The 20969-nt window shown below is 58.3% G+C and overlaps 2 protein-coding genes across 7 annotated transcripts in view; one reads left to right on the top strand and one right to left on the bottom strand.

Annotated features, from left to right (window-relative positions):
• Positions 1–11115, top strand: part of DHX57 (DExH-box helicase 57) — a 41952-nt gene extending 30837 nt beyond the window's left edge. Inside the window, exons 24-25 of one of the 2 annotated variants that reach the window (XM_039532653.1) lie at positions 25–164; positions 9844–11115. In XM_039532653.1, coding sequence (XP_039388587.1) covers positions 25–164; positions 9844–9850 — 147 coding nt within the window. In that variant the 3' untranslated portion in view covers positions 9851–11115. Of the gene's footprint in view, positions 1–24; positions 841–9843 lie in introns of those variants that run through there. The other variant, XM_039532654.1, reaches the window with a different exon arrangement.
• Positions 11116–14664: 3549 nt separating this feature from the next.
• Positions 14665–20969, bottom strand: part of TTBK1 (tau tubulin kinase 1) — a 158981-nt gene continuing 152676 nt past the window's right edge. For all 5 annotated transcript variants that reach the window (XM_039530539.1, XM_039530540.1, XM_039530541.1 and 2 more), the window contains 2 exons: positions 18966–20536; positions 14665–15875 (listed from right to left, as the gene is read on the bottom strand). In XM_039530539.1, coding sequence (XP_039386473.1) covers positions 15470–15875; positions 18966–20536 — 1977 coding nt within the window. In that variant the 3' untranslated portion in view covers positions 14665–15469. The remainder of the gene's footprint in view (positions 15876–18965; positions 20537–20969) is intronic.

Here is a 20969-nt window from a genome sequence, read left to right as displayed (position 1 = left end):
GGGATGTTTCCCTGTTTGCTTCAGGTGGCAGAGCTGGTGAAAGAACTGCGCTGTGAACTAGACCAGTTACTCCAGGATAAGATCAAGAATCCCAGCATGGATTTATGCACGTGCCCGCGAGGATCCCGTATCATTAGTATGATTGTAAAGCTTGTGACCACCCAGTAAGCTGAGAAGCACTTTTATAAAGACCCACTGCTAATTGCTGCTCGGAAATGGATTCTGGTACCGCAACGTTTTTGTATTGTCAGTGTATGGCGCTGATCCTGGTAGAGCCAAATTGGTAAATGCCATTTTAGCTTTCGGAAAATAGTCAAAGAAATAAACCTAAGCAAAATGGCTTCTGCCAAAAATGAAAGGGCTCACAGAGCAAACTAGGGAATGGGAAGCTGGCAATTCTCGTGAGAGTAATAGAAAACTCCAAATCAGAGAAGAAATGCATAGAATTTGTTTGTTTTTTTTAAATGAATCCTGTTAAGTGCTGGGAGTGTGTTTTATGTAGGCTCATTTTTGTCAGTGTTGTATTTTTTCCAATATAGCACTTTCAACTGACTTTTGTTAGGAAGATCAAGGAATCACGTGCCATGCAGCTTGCCCGTGGAGCCACATCATTACCTGGGCAGGGAGAGAGAGAGAGAGAGCGCGTTACCTGGTCAGGCTGCCCAGAACTTTTCTAAATTCAGTATAAACCACTTGGCCAAGAATTGCACCTTCACGAGCTGTTTAGTCTGACATCTGCACTTATCAGTCAGTTTAGGATACAGCAGGTGTTAAATGAGCTCAGTTTAAGGATTAGTCTGTGAGTTGGTCATTAAACTAGTGGATCGTCTTTGAAACTAAGTGCATTGGTCCCTCATCAATGTGCAAAAGCTGGTCTGCCCCTAGTTCTTCATTGAGCTGAATGTTGGCGTTTGTTTGAACCTGGCTCTGACCAGTCCAACTATGATTTCGTATCCTGCCTGGGAGTAGTGGGGTTGCACCACGATTCTTATAGGGCAGTGGGACCCCAACTTCTCCTGTCATGTCCCCACCCCCATACCAGTAATGGAATCTGTCCGTGCCCTCTCGCCCATTACTGCACAGCCCAGGCTTCCTCAGCTGAGGATGGGGGATGAGCTGGGGCTAGAGGCAGAGCTGGCCTGGTGGTGAAGAGGGAATGAGGGCGGAGCCAGACTAGGGCTGGAACAGGGGGCGGGGCTGCGGCTGGGCACAGAGTGGGGCTGGGGGGGTGTTCCCTCCCCACCCCCCATGGGGGCTGGCCTGAGCCCTGCCGCGCACCCCCCTGAACATTGCTCTGCACCCCCGTAGTGGGTCATACCCCACAGTTTGGGGACCACTCTTCTAGGGTGTGTCTGCTCAGGGAGCTGGGATTTGCACACACATGGCTACGTCCAAAGCCCACTGAAGTCAGAGGAGCTTCTCCATTCACTTCAGTGGGCTTTGGACCAAGCCACAGTTCCCCGTCCAGCCAGAAGAGAGATGGGACCTTTACATCTTAAACTGAGGTCAGTAAATGACGGTTGTGCTAGAGACTGTTTCCTGCTCTCATCCCTGCTGGCTCTTCCTCCTGAACAGCTGCTTGGCAAAGGGCCAAGCTGCTCAAATACATTGACACCCTTCTCTTCCCAGAAGGGCTGGAGTATTTCCACCGACATTGATCCACCTCTGGATGGTAATCAACGGGAATGTGAAACTCTGCTACTTAACAGGAAATCACCCTGCTCATGCGCACTGGAGACCAGCTGAAAAGAAGTCACATGCTTCAAAGTTGTAGAAGCTTTCTAGCCAAACCCTCGTGGGCGCGGGGCAACCAGGAGCACTCAGGACTGATCATGAAATCTGGAGCCTTCCCCCCCTGCAGTGCTTACTTTCAGTCAAAGAAAGATGTTTCTAGCAATGGCCGTTCAGTGCCCCATGGGAAATACCTTCCTAGCGGTTGCCATCCGTTTCTTTGTCAGTAGGAAGCCATGTAACAAATCTCATTTGGCATCATCAGTAGAGAGAACGAATCCCCCTTTCACATCTGGAACTGGTCCTTTTGCAAGAGGGGTGAGGAAGATGGTTGAGCAGGATGGGGAGGTTGGCACTGCCACTTTGGTTCGTGTTCTGTGGTTAAACGGGACTTCGTGTGTCAGGCTGCTCTTCAGGCGCATTGAAAAGTCACAGAACATCCAATCAGGAGAGGAGACAACAGAGCTGCGGACCAGTGCCCTGATGGAGTTATTGCCTGGGGGTGGAAGATATGTGACTGCTCAAAGCTGCTCAGGGTGGCTTTAAGCAGAAGCTGAGATATGGTTTGACACAGTCCGATTTTACTCTTGTTATGGATTGGACTCGAAACAAGGACTTCGTTTTTACACATAGGTGTTGGGCACTCAGCGTTCCTGTGACGTAGGTGACAGCTGGGAAGCGGAAGCCTCAGGGGCATTGTGCATTAAAGCATTTCCCTACCATGGAAGGATCCTTTGTGCGTGGCCTTCGCCTGCTGCTTGAGAAATGTTTGACTAGAAGCACCGTGACTGCAGTTTGGCACAGTGGCTCATTGCTTCCCGGGGGAGATGCCAGTCACAGCTGAGCTGCATCGGCACAATTACCCGGGGAAGCCTGCGTGTTCCTGATGGGTGCTGGCTATTGCTAGCAGCCCTCCACATGTTAACTAAACTGGCCTGTTCCTCTACAAGGGAATTGTGCAAATTGCCTCTTGAAAGCAGTGAATCAGTCAGCCCTGGAGGCAGGAGGAGGACAGAAGCCTGCTTTGTAAAACACACGCATTCCACTGCAAAGGGATCTGTCAGAATGGGCGGATAAACATGCTCCGCATCAGTCAGAGCAGTCACAGGAGAGGGTAGTGGGCTGGCCTCTCTCCTTTTGGTAGCATGGGTCAAGTTTCCTAAAGGCCACCATTGGGACTTGTTTCCTTGCAGCTCACAGCAAACGAGGAACGCCCACCTTGCCCGGGGGCCTGATGCCAGCTCCCTCCTTTCCCCCTGCCATCCCTTCGGTGCTGAGATTCTTCTTGGCGTGTAGTGGGTGAACCACCAGTTGGCAGCTGTGTCAAAGCAGCACTAAAGAGGTATTTGCCTGCTGTCTCTCATGCTCAAATCCCACCATACAGGGAGCATGGTCCCAGGTGTGGGGAATGAGTCAAACACCAGCAGAGAATGTTCCTTGCCCTCCAACTTACTAAATACTTTTAAAGGGACGCCTTTGCAATAAAATAGCAACCCGCAAACTCTGTTTGGGGCGTAAGTGAGGTCCCCGCTGTCTGACTTCCTGAAACCAGCCCCTACGGGAGCACTGCATTGCCTTTTCCTTTGGGACGTTCTTCGAGTCGCAGCTTAGAACAAGGTAAGTTCTGAGCATAGCCATTTGCTGAAGGAGAATATGGGAGGACGGCTACTAAGAGAGGAAGCCTGAGTGATTGTAATGGGGAAGGATTTAGACTCTTTAAAAATTGGTTTTTGTTCACATCCATTTAACTCAACCCTGCCCAACAGCTGGGAGAACGTAAGACTGGCCATACGGGGTCAGACCAATGGTCCATCTAGCGCAGTATCCTGTCTTCTGACAGTGGCCAATGCCAGGGAATGAGCAGAATAGGTAATCACCATCCCCTATCACCCATTCCCAGCTTCTGACAAACAGAGGCTAGGGACACCATCCCTAGCCATCCTGGCTAATAGCCATTGATGGACCTGTCCTCCATGAACTTATCTAGTTCTTTTTTGAAACCTGTTATAGTCTTGGCCTTCACAACATCCTCTGGCAAAGAGTTCCACAGGTTGACTGTGTGTTGTGTGAAGAAATACTTCCTTTTATTTGTTTTAAACCTGCTGCCTATTAATGTCATTTAGTGACCCCTAGTTCTTGTGTTATGAGAAGGGGTAAATAACACTTCCTCATTTACTTTCTTCACATGATTGATAGATTCAGGCCTCTGGCCCTTCTGTTAGTGGTTGAGAGCCTGGCCTCCCCAGCGCTGATCTTCGGCGGAGTCCCATGGCAAAGGCAGTGAAGGTGCTTGCTATTTCTACAGTAAACAAGCTTTTGGGGTTAGGGAGGAGAGAGGGTTTGGGCTTTTTTCTACGTTGGGGAAAAGGCACCAACCATTTTATCTTCTTTGTGGGTCACCTTTCAGGAGGACTCGGTGCGAGCACTGTCACAGCTAAGCTGCAGTCATTACCCTTTGCTGCTATTTGACTAAGTCAGTTTCCTGGGAGATGTCCCACTAAAGAAGATGGTTGTTTTAGCCAGGCCCCATTAAGGGTACTGGGGCCGTTTACATTTCAATAGCCTCTTTACGGATCCTACAGATACAAGCCCAGAGGAGAGCAGTCACCCGCGGGCACAGGAAACACACAGCGCTGGTGAATGCCGGGCAGTGTTTGTCCATGCCCATGAAGCAGCAGCTCCTTGCCCTGCCAAACACGTTCTGGGCTCAGGGCTCACACAGAGTGGACAGTCCCCATCGTTCATTCTTGACTCAAAAAAATTGCAAAGTAAAATATATGGAACTCCATTTATCTGCATCGAGGAGCGAGGGCTCTGCCAGCCCTGCCCAGAGCTCAGCCTGTAGCACCAGGCCCGCTCGGTGTTTCAAACCCAGTGCTTAGAGCCCTAGGTTACAGTGCTCCGGCAGAGCCTAGGAACTTTCTCTCTCTCCAGAGAATGCTTCTGCCAAACATCCCCCTTCCCTCTCTGCCCTGGCTCGGCATGAAGCAAAGCTAAGAATCAGGGTGAAATGTCTGATCTCATGTGCTATGCTGCTTGAAGAGGCGACGGTCCCAATCCCTGGAAGTGCTCTGTGTGTTTAGATGAACAGAACTCCATGTGGCAGCCTTACAAATCTCCACAACTGAAACATTTCTCAGGCAATGGGTGACTTCAATAGGGTCAAGTGTTTACACTAAAAATACAACTGTTTTATAACTGGTATTTCCTCTCCAGAACGGTGTGTCAACTATGTTGTGTGTCCATACCTACCAATCTGCCTACACGTGGTTGTACCAGTGCATTCTGGGAAGATCTGGACTGCTGTCCCAATGCCTCAGCAAGGGATGGAGTGCTGAGAGGATACGCTGCCAGAAGGGGGTGGGGGACATGCAGCTCATAGCGTGAGCTCTTTCACACATTCTTGTTGCTGACTCAGGGATTATACGGTTATCACTGTCCTGGTCTTCAGCAGATTATTTCCCAGAAGTTGCTCAGGTGGTTTGCTTCGGTAGCATGTATAATAGTATCTGACCGAGCACTTCAAAACCACTGAGGTAAAGAAGTGATGCTGAGTTAATGACATAGGATCCTACACATTTCTTGGTTAGGTTTCTATAGGGGAGATCACACACACTTTGAGGCAAAGGCTCTGTCTTCCTATACATTTGTACAGCACCAAGCACACTGGAGCTCTAATTCTGACTGTTGCCTTCAGGCGCTAATGCCATGTACAATGAAGTCTGGTTCGTCAGTGCTGCCGGAAGTGTCTGCCTGTGTGGTGTTCAGGAACCCCCATACGCTGTACCTGCCTTCTGAGGAGTCTTGGGGAGCCCAAGGATGGACCCACACCAGGAGAACATCAGTACGGAGGTGAAGACCTAGTGAACCCGGATCCAGTCAGGTGCTGGGAGAAGATCACAAACTACAGAACCGAGTCACTTGTCTTGTCTTCATGAGCCACATTTCTGCTGGGTAAACCTGAAAGGAGCTGCACCAGATCCTGCTCTCGGTGATGTTGGTGGGTTTGCAGGAGTTTACCTGAGGGCAGAGTTTGGTCCATTATTTAAAAATCAAAGGCTCAGAGCTGGGCACAACCGTGACTGGAGCTGCGGCAAGAAAGCTGATGCCCCGTTTCACATTCAGTGGAAAGTGAGGGAGATGGTGCTGTCCTTCCGCGCCCCCTCCTGTTTTGTGTTCTTGCAGGGAAGGCTAAAAGACACCAGCTGTGACAGCAACATCTCCATCACTTTCAGCTGAATGTGAAACGGGGCGTCAGCTCTCCTGTCTCAGCTCCAGCTGCAGGACACTAGTGCTGGTACCAGGTAAAAGCTGCTTCTCATGAGCTAGTGGCTGGTAAATCTTGGAGAGGCATTTCCCACAGGCCTGCAATGGGGTTAGCACCAAGTTTTGCTTGGGTCATTCAAGGCCTACTGACTAGGGTGTGTCGGCAGCTGGCGCAGGGCTGTGATTCGCGGTGCAAGGAGACATACCCCTGGTAGCTCTGAGCGAGCGAACTCACTAAAAATAGAGGTGTTGCTGCAGGGGCTGGCTGCCAAGCCCGATCCCACCCGAGGTACTTCCAGTCCCTCCTGCGACATGCACTGCTGCAGCGCCACTGCTGTTCAGTGAGCTCCCTTGAGCAGAGCTAGTGGGGGGCTGTCCCCTCGAGCTGGAATTGGTACCTTGCGATTCCAAGCGGTGACATCCTGCACGCTTAGGGGTCCAGGAGGCCACTTGCAGCTGGATTCTTTTGGCATCCACTTGTATTGGTTGGAAGGAGAAACGTAACATAGTTCTGGCCGCAGACACGTCTCGCTTGCCAGAGCTTGTCCTCTCCAGCATGACTCGTGCTCATATGTGACTGCAGCCCACCACACACCCCCGCACCGCTGTGAAGAAGGGCCGGGCTAGCGGGAGAGGCTCTAATGGCTGGATGAACTCAATGTGCCTTGGCGAAGAGAGAGAGTCTGAACCTTTGTGCCGGCCTGTGACAGAGCGCTGAGCGCCGTAGCTGCCATCCAAAGTGAGCGCACTAGAGCATGGCAGCAGTGCCTGGTTACCAAGAATTAACTGGAGAATTTTATTCCAGGCCTCAGTCCTGGTTTGAAATAAGGTCATAACATGAAGGGGATCCTCTGAACACAGAGCTTATGTGAGCAGGGTTGGCCTCTCCCAGCTCAGAAGAGCATGCTGAGAGCTTGACCGTTTGGCTATCCTCTGTTCCGAGGCCTGTGGCGTTGAGGTTTCTCAGTTCAGAAGGCTCCATCCCTCAGGGGCAGAGGTTGGGCCATGAGCTGTGATGTAAAGCTGAGGTTTGTCTGACAGAGGCGTTTAATGCATATTTCTGTTCTGTATTAGGACAGAAGCAGGGTGAGGTTCTCGTGCAGGAAGCTGCTGCAACACTTTCTAGGCTGTTAGTAATCAAGGAGGCTGGTAAACACCCTGTAATAGGGAAAACTGCCACACCAGAAGGGCTGCGAGTCGGACTTTAGGGGCATCAGCAGAGTTGGGGTAGGGGGACGACTCCAGGGCCAGTGGGGCATCAAGTCAGGCCTGAGAGGCATTGGCAGAGCAGTGGGGAGGGAGTGGAGCCCAGGACAGGGCTGGCAGGGGCAGGTGTGAGGGGCACTGGCAGAGCTCTGTGTGGAAAGCTCATCCCAGGCTGGGCTGTGCTCTGGCAGCACCATTAATCGGGTGGGGTTTCGTAGCCTAAATTTCATGTCTGTTTCTTTTTATCAAGTTGCTCTTTTGCTGCCCAGAGCACCCCCATTAACCCTTCCTCGCCTGCGCCTTCGCTGCCAGGAAAGGCTCCCAGGGTCACGGCTCTGTCGGCTCCCTTTCATGGGGTGTGTCCGGCCTCCCTGCCCCACAGGGCTTCACTCCCGCCCCAGCACCTTTGCAGGCTGATCTGCATGGGGCAGCCCCACTGGTGGGTGTGGGCGCAGTGCCTGGCGTGGGCTGTTTCCTTCGCCCGTCCCACATCGCCGCCGCTGGCCAATAAACCAGCCCCTAGTCCCCCTGCTCCGTAGGCAGCGCGAGCCTGAGGCCTGGGACCAGCTTGGCACCTTGTCTGGGCTGCAGCCCAGCTCCAGCTCCCCCCTCGGTAGCTTGAGCCTGGGACAGGAGCTGGTCTCCTCCTCTCAGCTCTGCCTGTATCTCCCTCCTCCGCTGTCCCCCCCACACTTACCTTCCTCGGGAGCCTTGCAGGCTCAGCGTAGGTGGAGGTGGCTGGGGGAAGGGGAATTCCTGGCCTTTAGGTCTCTGAGCCGGGGGGAGGGCAGCACAGAAAGGGGCAGGCTCGGCCCCCAAGAGCTTGCAGGCCAGAGCAGACAGCTGAGCCAAAGGGGGGGGCTGGGTTCGTGAGCAGCCCCTAGCTGGCCAGTACTGATCACAGCTTGGTCCTAGTAAGTGTCCGGCTCACCGAGAGCAGGTTTGAGCCCTGCTTGCAGAGCGGCGTTGAGTGAATCACCCAGAACTGCTGGGAGCTGGCAGGCCCGTGGGCACAGCCGCCCGCTGTAGCTGCCCTTGGGTTGGGAGCTGCCCCGTGGAACCAGCTGAGCCTGTGGGCGATGGGGAATTGTGGGACCTGAGACGCGTTTGGGTTAAGGCTGCAGGCAACACATTGCGCAGTCATTGAAGCTGAGCTGCTTACTGTATTGTTATGCACCTAATGCTTGCAACCCGCTGTAGCCAACTGATCTGTGAGCGCCCTGGGGCCTGAGGTGCCAAACGTCTGCCCACATTCGAGTGTAACCCCTCGGGGAAGGCCAGCAGCCCCCAGGCCCTCTGCTCCACAACGCGAGCACACCCGGAGCCAAGCCAGCTGATCCCCACCAGCCCCACAAAGCAAGCCAGGACGTATGGCAATGGCACAGGGTCCGAGGCAGCGTTGTGCGACGCCTGCCACTGTGCAGGGCCCTCGGACTCCGCTCCGGGACAGGGCTGGGCAGTGTGAGCCAGGAGACCCACGGCTGCTTCTGTGATGGGAGGCAGGCTAGGGTCAGAGGGCGGGAGCTGTTTGAGCCCCTTCGGGGGGGGGGGGGTGGAGAGGGGCACGGGGTGCTGCCCTGCAGCAGGACGCTACTAGCGCTTCTCTTGCCTGCTTGCCTTGACTCCTGCTCTTCCAACCATTCCCTTTTCATTCCTTCCCATTCACCACATGGGAAACCCCCCCCCCCCAGCTCAGAGCTTGCCCTGTCGCCCTGTGGGATGTGATTGATCCACGCGGCTGCTGCCAGTCAGAGCCTGATGACACCGGCGCATGGGGTTGCATCCCTGACTATCCTGGCTAATAGCCAGGGCGGGACCTAGTCTCCTGAACTTACCTAATTCCTTTTTGAACCCAGTTAGGGTTTTGGCCTCCACACCCTCCCTTGGCGCTGCGTTCCACAGGTGGGGGAGAGACTTCCTTAGGGGTGTTTGAAACCTTCGGCCCGTTAATTCCATTGGCTGAGCCCTGCTTCCTGGGTGAGCTGACGGGGACAATAACACGTCCCCGTTTATTTTGGCCACCCCAGTCATGATTTTAGAGCCCTCTGTTGTAGCCCCTCCCTTAGCCATCTCTCTTCCAAGCCAAAGAGGCCTAGTCTTTTTAATCTCGCCTCGTATAGCAGTTGGTGTCCCCCCCCCTCCCCGCCAACATTTTTGCTGCTCATTTCTGTACTATTTCTAAGTCTAATGTATCTAGTCTGTGACTGGGGGTGTGTTTGTGATGAGACCTGCACGCGGGATTCAAGGGGTGGGGAATGCCATGGCTTTATACAGTGGCATTACAATAGTTTCTGTCAGCTAACATGCTGTTTGCTGCTTTGACTGCGCTGCATGTTGAGTGGATGTTTTCAGAGAACTACCCACAATGACTCCAAGAGCTTTCTTGAGTGGTAACACCTAATTAGACCACACTGGGTCAGGCCAAAGGTCCATCCAGCCCGGTATCCTGTCGTCTGACAGTGTCCAATGCCAGGTGCCCCAGAGGGAATGAACAGAGCAGGTAATCATCCAGTGATCTATTCCCAGCTTCTGGCAAACAGAGGCTGGGGACACCATCCTATGGCCTTCACAACGTTCTCTGGCAAATTATTTACCTCAGTTTTTTACTTCTAGCCTGTGTTTCCTATTTTTTTTAACCAGACACTGATCCATGAGAGACCTTTCCCTCGGATCCCAGGACTGCGCACTTTGCTTACAAGCCTTTGGTGAAGGAACGTGGGCTAAGGCTGGCTGAAGTACAGTGTCAACGGGCTCATCCGTGTCCACATGGCTGTTGACACCTTCTTGGTTCCTCCACCTGAATGTATCACAGCCGGCTGGGCGCTTGCTGGCTAAAAGGCCCTCGCTCTCCACGCCTCTGACTCTGCTGCCACTCTCCTTCCCCTAGACAGCTCAGAATCATTCTGGCTCTCAAACCCCCCACGCCGCCCTCCCTTGTCGGGCTGTCAGCCTCGCTCCCCATAAGGAATATGGTCTGCAGAGGAGCAACAGATGCTGAGGGAAAGTCATGAAGCATAGGTTAGAGTGGGCGCAGCAGGGAGCGGTCAGAGTTTGAGAACCGTTAGCCCCTGCAGGCCCAGCCTTGGGTGGGATGAGAGTCCCCAGAGGTAGGGGTGGGGCCATTGAGCAAAGCAGGGAGAGCAGTGGGAAGAACATCAGGTTGTGGAGACCTCGCTGAGCTGAGAGGAATTAGAAAACTCAGCTTTGTGGGGAACTTGGGGATGATGCAGGGGGGGCAGGTTGCCATGAGGTGGCCCAGGCTAGAGGACTGGGAAACCACACCAGGCTCAGGTTTGAAACAGCTGTAACTTTATGTAATGGGATTTTCCCCGAAATGTGCTGTTAGGGAATGGAGCCCATCACCTGGATGAAACCAAACAAAGGGCAGAAGACACCAATGAAAAGATAGGCAGGCTTTTAATGGCATGATCGACAATCCCCTTTTCAGAACAAATCTAATAATGACAGCTGCGTCTGATGCATCATCAGCTGGTCCAGGACATGATCCGGCGGGTGGCAGGTGGATTTGTACACAGCCAGAGTCTCTGTGACGCATGCCACGCTTGATGGCTGAGACGTTTGCCATGCAGTTAGCCCAGCTTCGCCGTCCTTGGTGGTGGTTGTACATTCTAGTTGCAATGTGTAAACATTTGAGTGGCTTTCCTAAAGAGTGCGCAGAACGGATGGAGGTGGAGCCGGGGGCCCCGCTAGCAGGGCCAGGCAGACAGGCCTGGGGAGCAGAAGTCCTGTCTCCGGGTCAGAACACTGCTTGGCTGAGAAGGAAATTAACAGAGTTGCTCCAGGTGTAGCGGCTGCAGTTAAGAGCCACGTGCCATCACTTCGGGCAGAGAGCTACAACGGTGCCAGCACGTAATACAGCCCCGGGGCAGTGGCACCTGTTCCCAAAGATACTGTTTCCCTGGCTTTGCCTCACAATCGCCCTGAGCCCCATGTATGGTCCCTGCCTGCACTAGAGGAATACAGAGCCTGCCGTGCTGCTGCCTGCCTCTTCCTGCAGCTGCCGACTCCAGGGCAAGGTGGGTGTAAGCGGGAGGAGAGTGTTTCCATGGTGTAAGTGCCCGCACAAGCCCCCCAGTCTCTGCCAGTGAGCACCGCGGGGGCCCGTGCAACTAGCACCCTAGAGGCCCAGCTGGTGTGGGGGCTCAGGGGTAGCTGCGGGCAGTGCTTTCACCTCCGTGCCTGTTGGGCCAGGTTTGCGTTCCAAAGGGGAGACTAGCGCCCTGAAATCAGCAGCCGCACTGCTGGCTCTGCACCGTGGGCTGAGGCCGCGGCAATGTACAGCGGGTGACTTGTTTTATGTACAGCTGTGTGAACAAAAGGGAGGAAAAATCCTTATTTCTGCAAGCACCCGCCACCCTGCCTCAGGCAGTGCTGGCTGGAGGGGCTAACCCAGACAGGGCGGTGGGGGCTGACAGCAAGAGGGACTGACGGGACAGCTGCTAGGAGGGAGGTTAGGAACGATGCAGTGAATTGCGCACAAGGTGGGGGCCACGGGGCCAGGCTTCTGGCAGGTGCCCCACTGGCCATCAGCCGCTGCCCAGCCACATGCTGACGCAGAGACCATCTCGGGGGGGTGGGTGGGGGGGAGACTAGCCCCAATTTTAGCAGCTTTGCACTAGTGTGACACACACTGCATCCACCAGGACAAGCAGGTGCTGCCGCTGCTCCCCGAGGGGGCCTGCATGGGGGCAGCGCTAGCAGCTACTGGCCAGCGAGGGGCGTAACTGAGGCTAGGCCCCAACACAGCCCCCTGCTACGGCTGTATTGCCTGTAGCGTTCGGCTGAGCCCCTGCAGGCGAGAGCTGCTCACCAAGGTGGGAGTCTAGCCTGAGCCCGTGTGGGGTGCAGCCACTCGGCGCATCGGTCAAACCGGCCTTCGCTTGCTGTGGCGTTTGTGCCTGTTGGGGGGTGAATACATAGAGAAGGTGCACGGGGCTAAAGGTGCAAATGCACTGATTCAACTAAGGGGGGTTATACTCCCCGAGGTGGCCCAGCCAGTGTAACAGGGGCTTATTGCAGTTTAGCTAAAGGTGCTTGGGAACAGGTTTAGGGTAAGCTGGGCTTAAATAGGGTGAGCAGCTCTCCCGCTTTTATAGGGACAGGCCCAATTTTGGGGGCTTTTTCTTCTATAGGCTCCTATTAACCCCCCCCCCCTCTCCCCCGGTCCCAATTTTTCACACTTGCTGGCTGGTCACCCTAGTCTTAAACCAAGCGTGTCCATGCCGGGGTGTGAACTGGTTTGACTGCTCCAGTTTAACTAACCCAGTGCAAGTACGTGTGGAGACGGCCTCCTACATGGGGGGTGTGTCCAGCCTGCAGCCAGGCCGGGCAGGTACCAGCTAAGCTACAAGGGGCCGACAGCAGTGGGCGAAGGAAGCAGGCCCTTGGCGTCAGCGTGAGGTGTGTCAGCCCATGAGGCAGCGCGTTTGCCCCCGTTTATGGAGGCATCAGTCACACCCCCCGCCTGCTCTGCGGCCGGGCGATCAAAGTGTGCCTGGCCCCCACCACCACCTGCTTTGCCCTGAACCACGGCTCCAATGCCCGGCTGTGCTGCCCGTCACCCACAATCCCGCTCCCTCGCTGCCCCATGGCTGCTCACAGGCCTTGGTGCATAAGGGGGGCTGGCTCTCCATTCACACACACGGCAGCAGGTAACGTGCTGTATGGCTCAGACCCTTCACCACGCCTCCCCCCACCCCAGCCTGGCCCAGCCACGTGCCTTTTGCTGTGGCAAGCATGGCACAAGGTGGGTTCAAGCCGTAGGAGCCCCACAGCGCCCGCCGCTGGCTGCAGCAGGCCCATGTGCTGATCTGTGTTATGTCACTGGCTTGTTGAAGACCTGAGGCTTCCCGCTCCCCCGCCCCGGCTCCAGCTGGCTCTGTGCTGTGCCGCTGACCCCAGCGCAAACACCTTTCCCCATGGCCCTGCAAAGCAGCCAGCCAGATGTGCCCTCCCCTGCCTGCTGGCACAGCTGGAGAAATCAGTTCATCTCTGGGTAACGCCCCTCAGGGCCCTTTGCGCTGCCTCTGCTCTCCTAGCCTGGGGGCCGGTTGTGCCGCTCACCCAGAGCATTTCCCTCCCCGCAGCCGCCTAGGCACACTGTGGCTCTCTCAGCCCAGGGAGTGTTGATGGAAGGAGCATGGTGCCAGCCTGCCGCTCAATCCTGGGGCTGGCAGGAGGGGTTTCCAGCCATTTAAACACGCTCGTGGTGTTTTTCTGAACCCTTTCCAATGTGTAACATCTCCTGGCCCTGTGCCCCCCACCCCCAGCCCAGGACACAGGGGCCCGTTATGGACTCACTGATGCTGTGTCATGAAGCCCAGGCCCCCTAACAGCAGGAGCTACCCCCTCCCCCAAGGGCTTGGTTACAATTTATGCCCTTTAAATAAACAATTCAGTGTGGGGCTGGCCCTGTAGGCAGCTGGTGGGTTCCGGTAGAATCTGGCGGCTGCGATTTGCACGACTCCAGCAGCAGAGGCTTCAAAGAAAACCACAAACAGTGAGGGAGACACTAACATTGCAAGTGTTGGCAACGCTGCTCATGCTGTACAACGAGGTAAGCCCACGCCTGGCTACGTGATATTCCCCTGCTTGGCCCTGCATGACCCCGCAGCCCCACCCCGCTAAGGGCGAGCTACAGTCGTGGTTGTCAGGACTAGGACCTTGCAGGTGGCTGTTTTTAATGCCTGTTCTTGCAGTGAACTCACTTACCCTGCAAGCCAGAGTGCGCTGTAGGCCGGCCCTGGCCCTCTCAGTCTTTACACCGGCAGCTGAGTGCCTCTGCAGGCCTGGGCGGCCAGCACGTACTGTATTCTTCTGCCGTGCTCAGACACAGGCTCAGGTGGTGCAGGTAGGGCTCCACAGAGCAGTGGGGCCAGGCAGTGCCCCCTATTGAGATGAATGGAGCATTTTGCATCTCACCAAGCAATTGTCTCAGGCTCTCTGCAGACTCAGGCAGACATTGGAGCATCGGTCACATGTGGCTCATGTTTTTCGAGCATTGCTTCCCAGCCATGGTGGCTAAAAGGGTTTTAAAGTGAGAGCCGGGGGTTGGCAGGGGTCACGTGACATCCGGAACTGGGGGGCCTTAATCTGACCCTGTCACTACATTCACATGGTTTGTGCTCCCGCAGCGTGTCGACGAGTTGAGGGTGCAGGCGGAGAGGATCAGTAACGTGCCAGCCCATCTCTGGCTGCAAAGCAGCAGCGCCTGGCTGTAGTACACAAGAGTCATCACCTCCCCCCCCCCCCGCAGTGTTAAAGCCACTGTGCAGCCCCCCCCCCCCCCCCACCACCTGGCAGCGTGACAACACAGCCCAAGGAAGTTCGGTGCAGGGGCACCCACACAAAAGGCATTTAGTGACACCCACCTCTTTACTATGGAGCTGCGGCTGGCACCAGCAGGAAAAGCTGTTTTGGGCGCCCCCCCCCCCGGCTGCGTGCTGGGACTGGTAGGCTCCATGGGGCACAGCTGCAATCGGCCCCCCCACAGCCCTTGGGCCCCTGGCAAGCTGTCAGTGCAGCCCGGGCTTGGTCACACACAGCCGCCTGCTGCCACAGACAGATTGGCCTGGGGGCCTCACCGAGCACCGGTGCCCGGCTCCCTGCACTACCAGGCTTGCTGGAGCCCTCTGCGGCGTGTATCCCCACTGGCTGCTGAGAGATGCCTGCAGCTGCTCTCCGCCCGGCTCAGCACTGCAAGGGCCTGCTCTCCTCGCGAAGCCAGCGGCGCTCCCCGGCTCGCTGGGCAGGAGGGGGGCTGTGCCCACTGTCAGTGCAAGTACAGCAGGCGAGGCGGGGAGGCAGGGGCTTCCTGGAGCAATGCCCTGGCCGGGGGCGGGGGGGCAGCTCCCTCCAGTCCCAGAGCCCTCTCCGCCCATGCCCGTTCCCTCGCCCCCGGCTTCGACTGCTGCTGGCTAAAGCTCACGAGTCAGCGCGCTGGCTTGGAGACTCTGCCATTGCTAAGTGAGCAGGAGAAAGGGGGCGGGGGGGTCAGGCACGAGGCAGGCTGCCTGAGGCTCTGCTTGGTGGGTTGCAATAGCAAGCGTGCGCTGCGGCCGAGCCCTCGGTGGGGCAGAGGCGCTCCGCCCTGGGGCAGCGGGTTCCGGACAGCGTGGGCGTGGGAGGGAGTGAAGCGCTGAGGTGCAGCGAGCTGCGAGCCGCTCGTGGGTCCGGCGTGTACGGCAGCTCAGTGTACACGAGACGCAGGAGTTGGCCAGCCTGACGGGTTGGCGGCAGAAGATCATTATCTGGCCGCAGCCTTGCCTTCCGCGGACACTTGCCTTCCTTTGGTTGCTGGGCTCTGAGTCTGGGTTTTCCCTCTTTGTCCTTTCCTGGCCAGGCCTGGGGAGGCCGGGGGATCTCCCAGCAGCCCCCGCGCCAGGACTCGGGGTTGAGGGCGGGGAGACGGTTGAACTCGCTGCAGGGCAGACCCTGGCCTATGCTGCCGGGAGGGCGACGGACTCTCCCGTCTGGACAGTGACTGGCTTTTGGGGGAAGCACTGAGGTTGCGTGGGGGCAGGCCGGGGCTCCAGGGGGGAGCACAGCTCCACGGGGGAGGAGGAGGAGCCGGACTCGGGGAGGAAGGGAGCCGGCTGTGGAGCTGTTTCAGTGGGGAGTCACTGGGCGCAGTCCCAGCTGTCCTCTGAAGCCTGCAGGGAGAGAGAGGAGAGGAGAGGGGAGGAGAGGGGCGTAAACCCAAGGCTCCGGGCAAGTCTCACCAGCATGCGTGGCCTCCGGCTGGAGCTGGCTGCCCAGCGACAACCAGCCGGTGCTAGTGCACAGGGAGGCCGGCGGCACGTGGGCCGTGTCTCTGCAGCCCAGAGCAGGGGCCTGAGCCGCACGCTGGCGTTTCTCTCTGGAACCGCCTCAGACCCAACGCCAAGCTGGCTGCGGGCTCCCGGCTCGGCCTGGGGAGGAGCCAGGCAGGGGTTCATAGCCCCAGAGGGGATCAGCAAAACCCTGTGCCATCGCTGAGCCCTGCAGGAAACCAGCCAGCGTCTCGTGGCCAGGCCCAGGGGCAGACGGGAGATGGACCGTGGGGGGGGGGGGGGAGGGGGGTGGGACAATGGGCTGAGGGGTAGGTGGGGAAGCCAGGCCATGGGGTGGGTGGGAGAAACGGGCTGATGGCGGGACAGGCAGGTGTGACGACGAGCCGTCTGCGTCCATGCCGCTGCGCTTGGTGTCTCTGCTCTCCCCAGCCCTTCCCCGGTCGCTTCTCCCAAAGCTGCCAGCTCTCTGGGCAGAGACCCGGCCTCCCTCGGGCGCCAGCCAGCACAACAGGGCCCACTGGCGCTTTGGGCACCAGCCCAGTGCTGATCAGAGGAGAGGGCGCCGACCCATCGGCCCTGTCTGGTTTCTACCCCCGGCCGCGCCCAGCACAGGGAGCGGGGCTCCGGGCCGGGCTCCGGGCCCCCTGCCCAGGGTGCGGGGCTCCGGGCCGGGCTCCGGGCCCCCTGCCCAGCGAGCGGGGCTCCGGGCCGGGCTCCGGGCCCCCTGCCCAGCGAGCGGGGCTCCGGGCGGGCTCGGGCCCCCTGCCCAGCGAGCGGGCTCCGGGCCCCTGCCCAGCGAGCGGGGCTCCGGGCCCCTGCCCAGCGAGCGGGGCTCCGGGCCCCCTGCTGAGGGAGCGGGGCTCCGGGCCGGGCTCCGGGCCCCCTGCCCAGGGTGCGGGGCTCCGGGCCGGGCTCCGGGCCCCCTGCCCAGGGAGCACTCTGGTGAGCGTAGCACCAAGGGGAGTGCTGGGCCCTCGCAGATGTGGCCCCCTAGTCACTGCAGGCGTGAGGTTGCCAACTTTCTAATCCCACAAAACCAAACACCTCTGCTCTGCCCCCTGCCCCCGCCTCTGCCACGCCCCTCCTCCGAGGCCCCACCCTTGCTTGCTCCGTCCGTCGCTCGCTCTCCCCCACCCTCACTCACTTTCATTGGGCTGGGACAGGGAGGTTGGGGCGCGGGGGTTGGGGTGCAGGCTCTGGGGATGAGGGGTTTGGGGTGAAAGAAGGGGCTCCGGGCTGGGGCAGGGAGTTGGGTTGTGTGTGGGGGTGAGGGCTCCAGCTGGGGTGTGGGCTCTGGGGGAATGAGGGTTTGGGGTGAAGGAAGGGGCTCTGGGCTGGGGCAGGGAGGTTGGGGCGCAGAGGGGTTGGGGTGCAGGCTCGGGGGGGGGCTGAGGGGTGTGGGGTGACGGAAGGGGCTCTGGGCTGGGGCAGGGAGTTTGGGGCGTGGAGGGGTTGGGGTGCAGGCTCTGGAGGGGTTGAGGGGTTTGGGGTGAAGGAAGGCTCTGGGCTGGGGCAGGGAGTTGGGGTGTGTGGGGTGAGGGCTCCAGCTGGGGTGTGGGCTCTGGGGATGAGGGGTTTGGGGTGCAGCAGGAGGCTGGGGAGAGGGTTGGGGTTTTGGGGGCAGGAGGGCACTCTGGGCTGGGTTGGGGTGCAGGAGAGGGTTTGGGGTGTGGAGTCCTGGTGGCTCTTACCACAGCTCCCGGGAAGCGGCCGCCAGGTCCCTGCAGCCCCCAGGCCAGCGCATGGGCAGCCAGGGAGGCTCCGCACGCTGCCCTCGCGCCCGCAGGTGCTGCCCCCGCAGCTCCCACTGGTTGCGGTTCCATGCGTCTAGGGGCTGCAGGGACCTGGTGGCCACTTCCGGGAGCCGCGTGGTGCTGGGGCAGGCAGGGAGCCTGCCTTAGCCCCAGGCCCCTGCTGCGCCGCGACCGGGTTTTTAACGGCCTGGTCAGCCGTGCCGATCGGAGCCGCCAGGGTCCCTTTTGGACCGGGCGTTCTGGTCGAAAGCCGGGCACCTGGCACCTCGCCATAGGCAGCCACCCTGCTCCACTGGGCTCCAGGACCCAGCCCAGGCTGCTGGGAGCTGAGAGCTAAGCACAGCTGGGTTTGCCCTGAACAGAAACGGGACATGTGAAAGGAGACGAGTGGAGCCGGGACCCCCACGGCCAGGCCGAGCAAACTGAGGGCTGGTGACGGAGACCCCATGGCCAGGCTGAGCAAATGGGGGGCCGGTAGGGGAGACCCCCCTGGCCAGGCCGAGGGAATGGGGTGTTGAGGAGGGGAACCCCAGAGCCAGGCCAAGGGAATGGGGTGTTGTGGGGGGGAACCCCACGGCCAGGCCGAGGGAATGGGGTGTTGTGGGGGAGGGGAAACCCACGGCCAGGCTGAGGGAATGGGGTGTTGTGGGGGGGAAACCCCACGGCCAGGCCAAGGGAATGGGGTGTTGTGTGTGGGGGGGACCCCACGGTCAGGCCGAGGGAATGGGATGTTGTGGGGGAGGGGAACCCCACGGCCAGGCCGAGGGAATGGGGTGTTGTGGGGGGGGGGACCCCCACGGCCCGGCCGAGGCATTGGGGTTTTGTGGGGGAGGGGAACCCCACGGCCAGGCCGAGGGAATGGGGTGTTGTGGGGGGGACCCCACGGCCAGGCCGAGGGAATGGGGTGTTGTGGGGGAGGGGAACCCCACGGCCAGGCCGAGGGATTGGGGTGTTGTGGGGGAGGGGAACCCCACGGCCAGGCCGAGGGAATGGGGTGTTGTGTGTGGGGGAACCCCACGGCCAGGCCGAGGGAATGGGGTGTTGTGGGGGGGGAACCCCACGGCCAGGCTGAGGGAATGGGGGGCCGGTGGGGGAGACCCCCTGGCCAGGCCGAGGGAATGGGGTGTTGTGGTGGGGGGAACCCCAGAGTGAGGCCAAGGGAATGGGGGATGGGAGACCTGCACGGTGAGGAGCGAGGGCCATGCTGGTGACTGACCTGGCGGTGAGAGCTGCATCGAGCGGCGAGCTGTTTGGTGCTGCTGGGCTCCCGAACTTCACTGCTGCCGGCAACGTCCTCGCAGGCACGATGGGCCGAGGGATTCTGCTCTTTGTGCTTAAAGTTTTCCCTTCTCTTCCCCGGTGGAATGCCTTCCCCTCCCCGGTCCTCCTCGGGACGGAGTCGTCTGAGTCATGGGTGTCCTCCTCCGAGCCGGTGGCCGAGAGGGTCTCTGAGGCACGTCTCCGCTCGTCGCTGGAGGAGGCCGAGGAGGAGGCCCCAGAGGCCAGTCTGAGGAGGCGGCTTTGCCTTCTCTCCATCACTAGGCGAACCAAGTCAGGCTGCTTGGCCCTTTTGTGAAGCCTCTCTTTGGCCGAGAGCGAGGCCGACAGGTCTGAGCCGGTGTCCTCCTCGGAGAACAAGATGGGAATCCGGCTTCTGTATCTGGCACTCAGAGGCTTCCTCGGGCCCTGCTTCGTTGTTCCCAGGAGAGCCTCGGCTTGTGTAAGGCGCTCAGTCGCCAGAATGGTCTTTTCTAAGCTAGGCTCTCCTGAAACCAGCCGGCCAGTTTCTTCCAGATCCAGTGCCAGCACGGCTTTGCCTTTAAGCTCCAGCCTCTCCTCCGGGGACTGGCCCACGCCGTTGGGAAGCGTCAGCGGCTCCCCTGCCATCTCCGAGGAGGTTTCGATGTGATTGACCGAGAGCGCACAGCTTTCCGTTTCTCCCCCTTCTAAACCAGAATTCGCACTCCCATTTTCTACCAACCCCAGGTTCTCCTCCAGCGCCTCCTCAAGGATGAGCTCCTCCAGCTGGCCGGGAGGGCAGTACTCCTCGTGCCTCACCAGCTGGCTGCCGGAAGACATGACGTTCAGATGGGTCTTCTCAGCAATATGAACAAACGTGCGCTCGACTTTGGTAAAGGGGGAGGACGTCGTGGAAACTGCTGCTGGAGGCTTTGGTTCAGACTTCAGGATGGAGGACAGGGTCCCGGGCTCCGACACATCCAGCTGGCTGCCCAGGGGCTGGGGCCTCTCGCTCTGAGGCGTTAAAGCAGCAAGTGTCCCCAGATCGACATCTGGCGCCAAGTCGGTGGTGAGTGGAGACTTCTTCATGTCACCCGGTGAAAACAACACCAGCGTTTTGGAGCCTTCCTCCAGTTCTAAATCGCCATCGGCCATGGAAGCGCGGCCCTTGGACTCTTTCTGATCATCAGCCAGCAGAGTGGATGGTGCCCCTTCCTGACTGCGCTCCGTGCTTTTCTGGCTCATGTCGCTGCTGGAGCTACTGTGCATGTCAATCTCTTCTCCCAGATAACCAGCGTCCTCCTCCTCTTCATCCTCCTCCTCCTCGTCCTCGTCCTCCTCACACTCCCCATTCAGTTCCAGACGGGGCTCCGGCGGTTTACAAGGAGCGGTCAAGACAATATTTGAGAAGTCGACCTTCTTTATCCGCTGGAGGATCCTAGGCTTTTCCCTAGAGTCTGACACATCCCGTTTAAAGTCTTGATAAGGCAAATTTAAAGGCACCGCCTTGGGCAGACCATTCATTTCAAAAGGGTTCAGTGTAAACACCTGGAACAAGATAGACGTAAAAAAGAAAACACTTAGTATCCAGAACAGCATGGGCACAATGGCACACCACCAACCACGGCGGGAAGGGTCACGTGACATGTCTGTCTTCATGCCATGAACCAGCCTTCCCTAGCACAGGGCACTGGCGAGAGGCAAAGCAACCCTCCGAAGCCATTTCCTTGTCATCGGGCAGTCTCCTGTCCGCCTGCTCGTCAGTGTCACCCAGGGCATCCAACTCGTCCTACAGCCGGGCTGCCTCCCAGGCTGACTGACAGCCCGGTATCAATTTAGCACCGCACCCTGCCTTCATTCCATAGAGGACACCCCCTCGCCCCCGACCCCTGTTCCAGCGTGAGGTTTGCACAAAGAGCAGAGGGAGAATATGGCCTCTCCAGAGTAAACTTCGTTATTATCTGTGTGCAGCACCTTATTG

The sequence above is a fragment of the Mauremys reevesii genome, linkage group 3 (assembly GCF_016161935.1).
Source record: "Mauremys reevesii isolate NIE-2019 linkage group 3, ASM1616193v1, whole genome shotgun sequence".
In the NCBI taxonomy this organism is placed as follows: domain Eukaryota; kingdom Metazoa; phylum Chordata; order Testudines; family Geoemydidae; genus Mauremys; species Mauremys reevesii.
The sequence above is the reverse complement of the archived record's forward strand: the minus strand, read 5'-3'. Positions and strand labels throughout refer to the sequence as shown.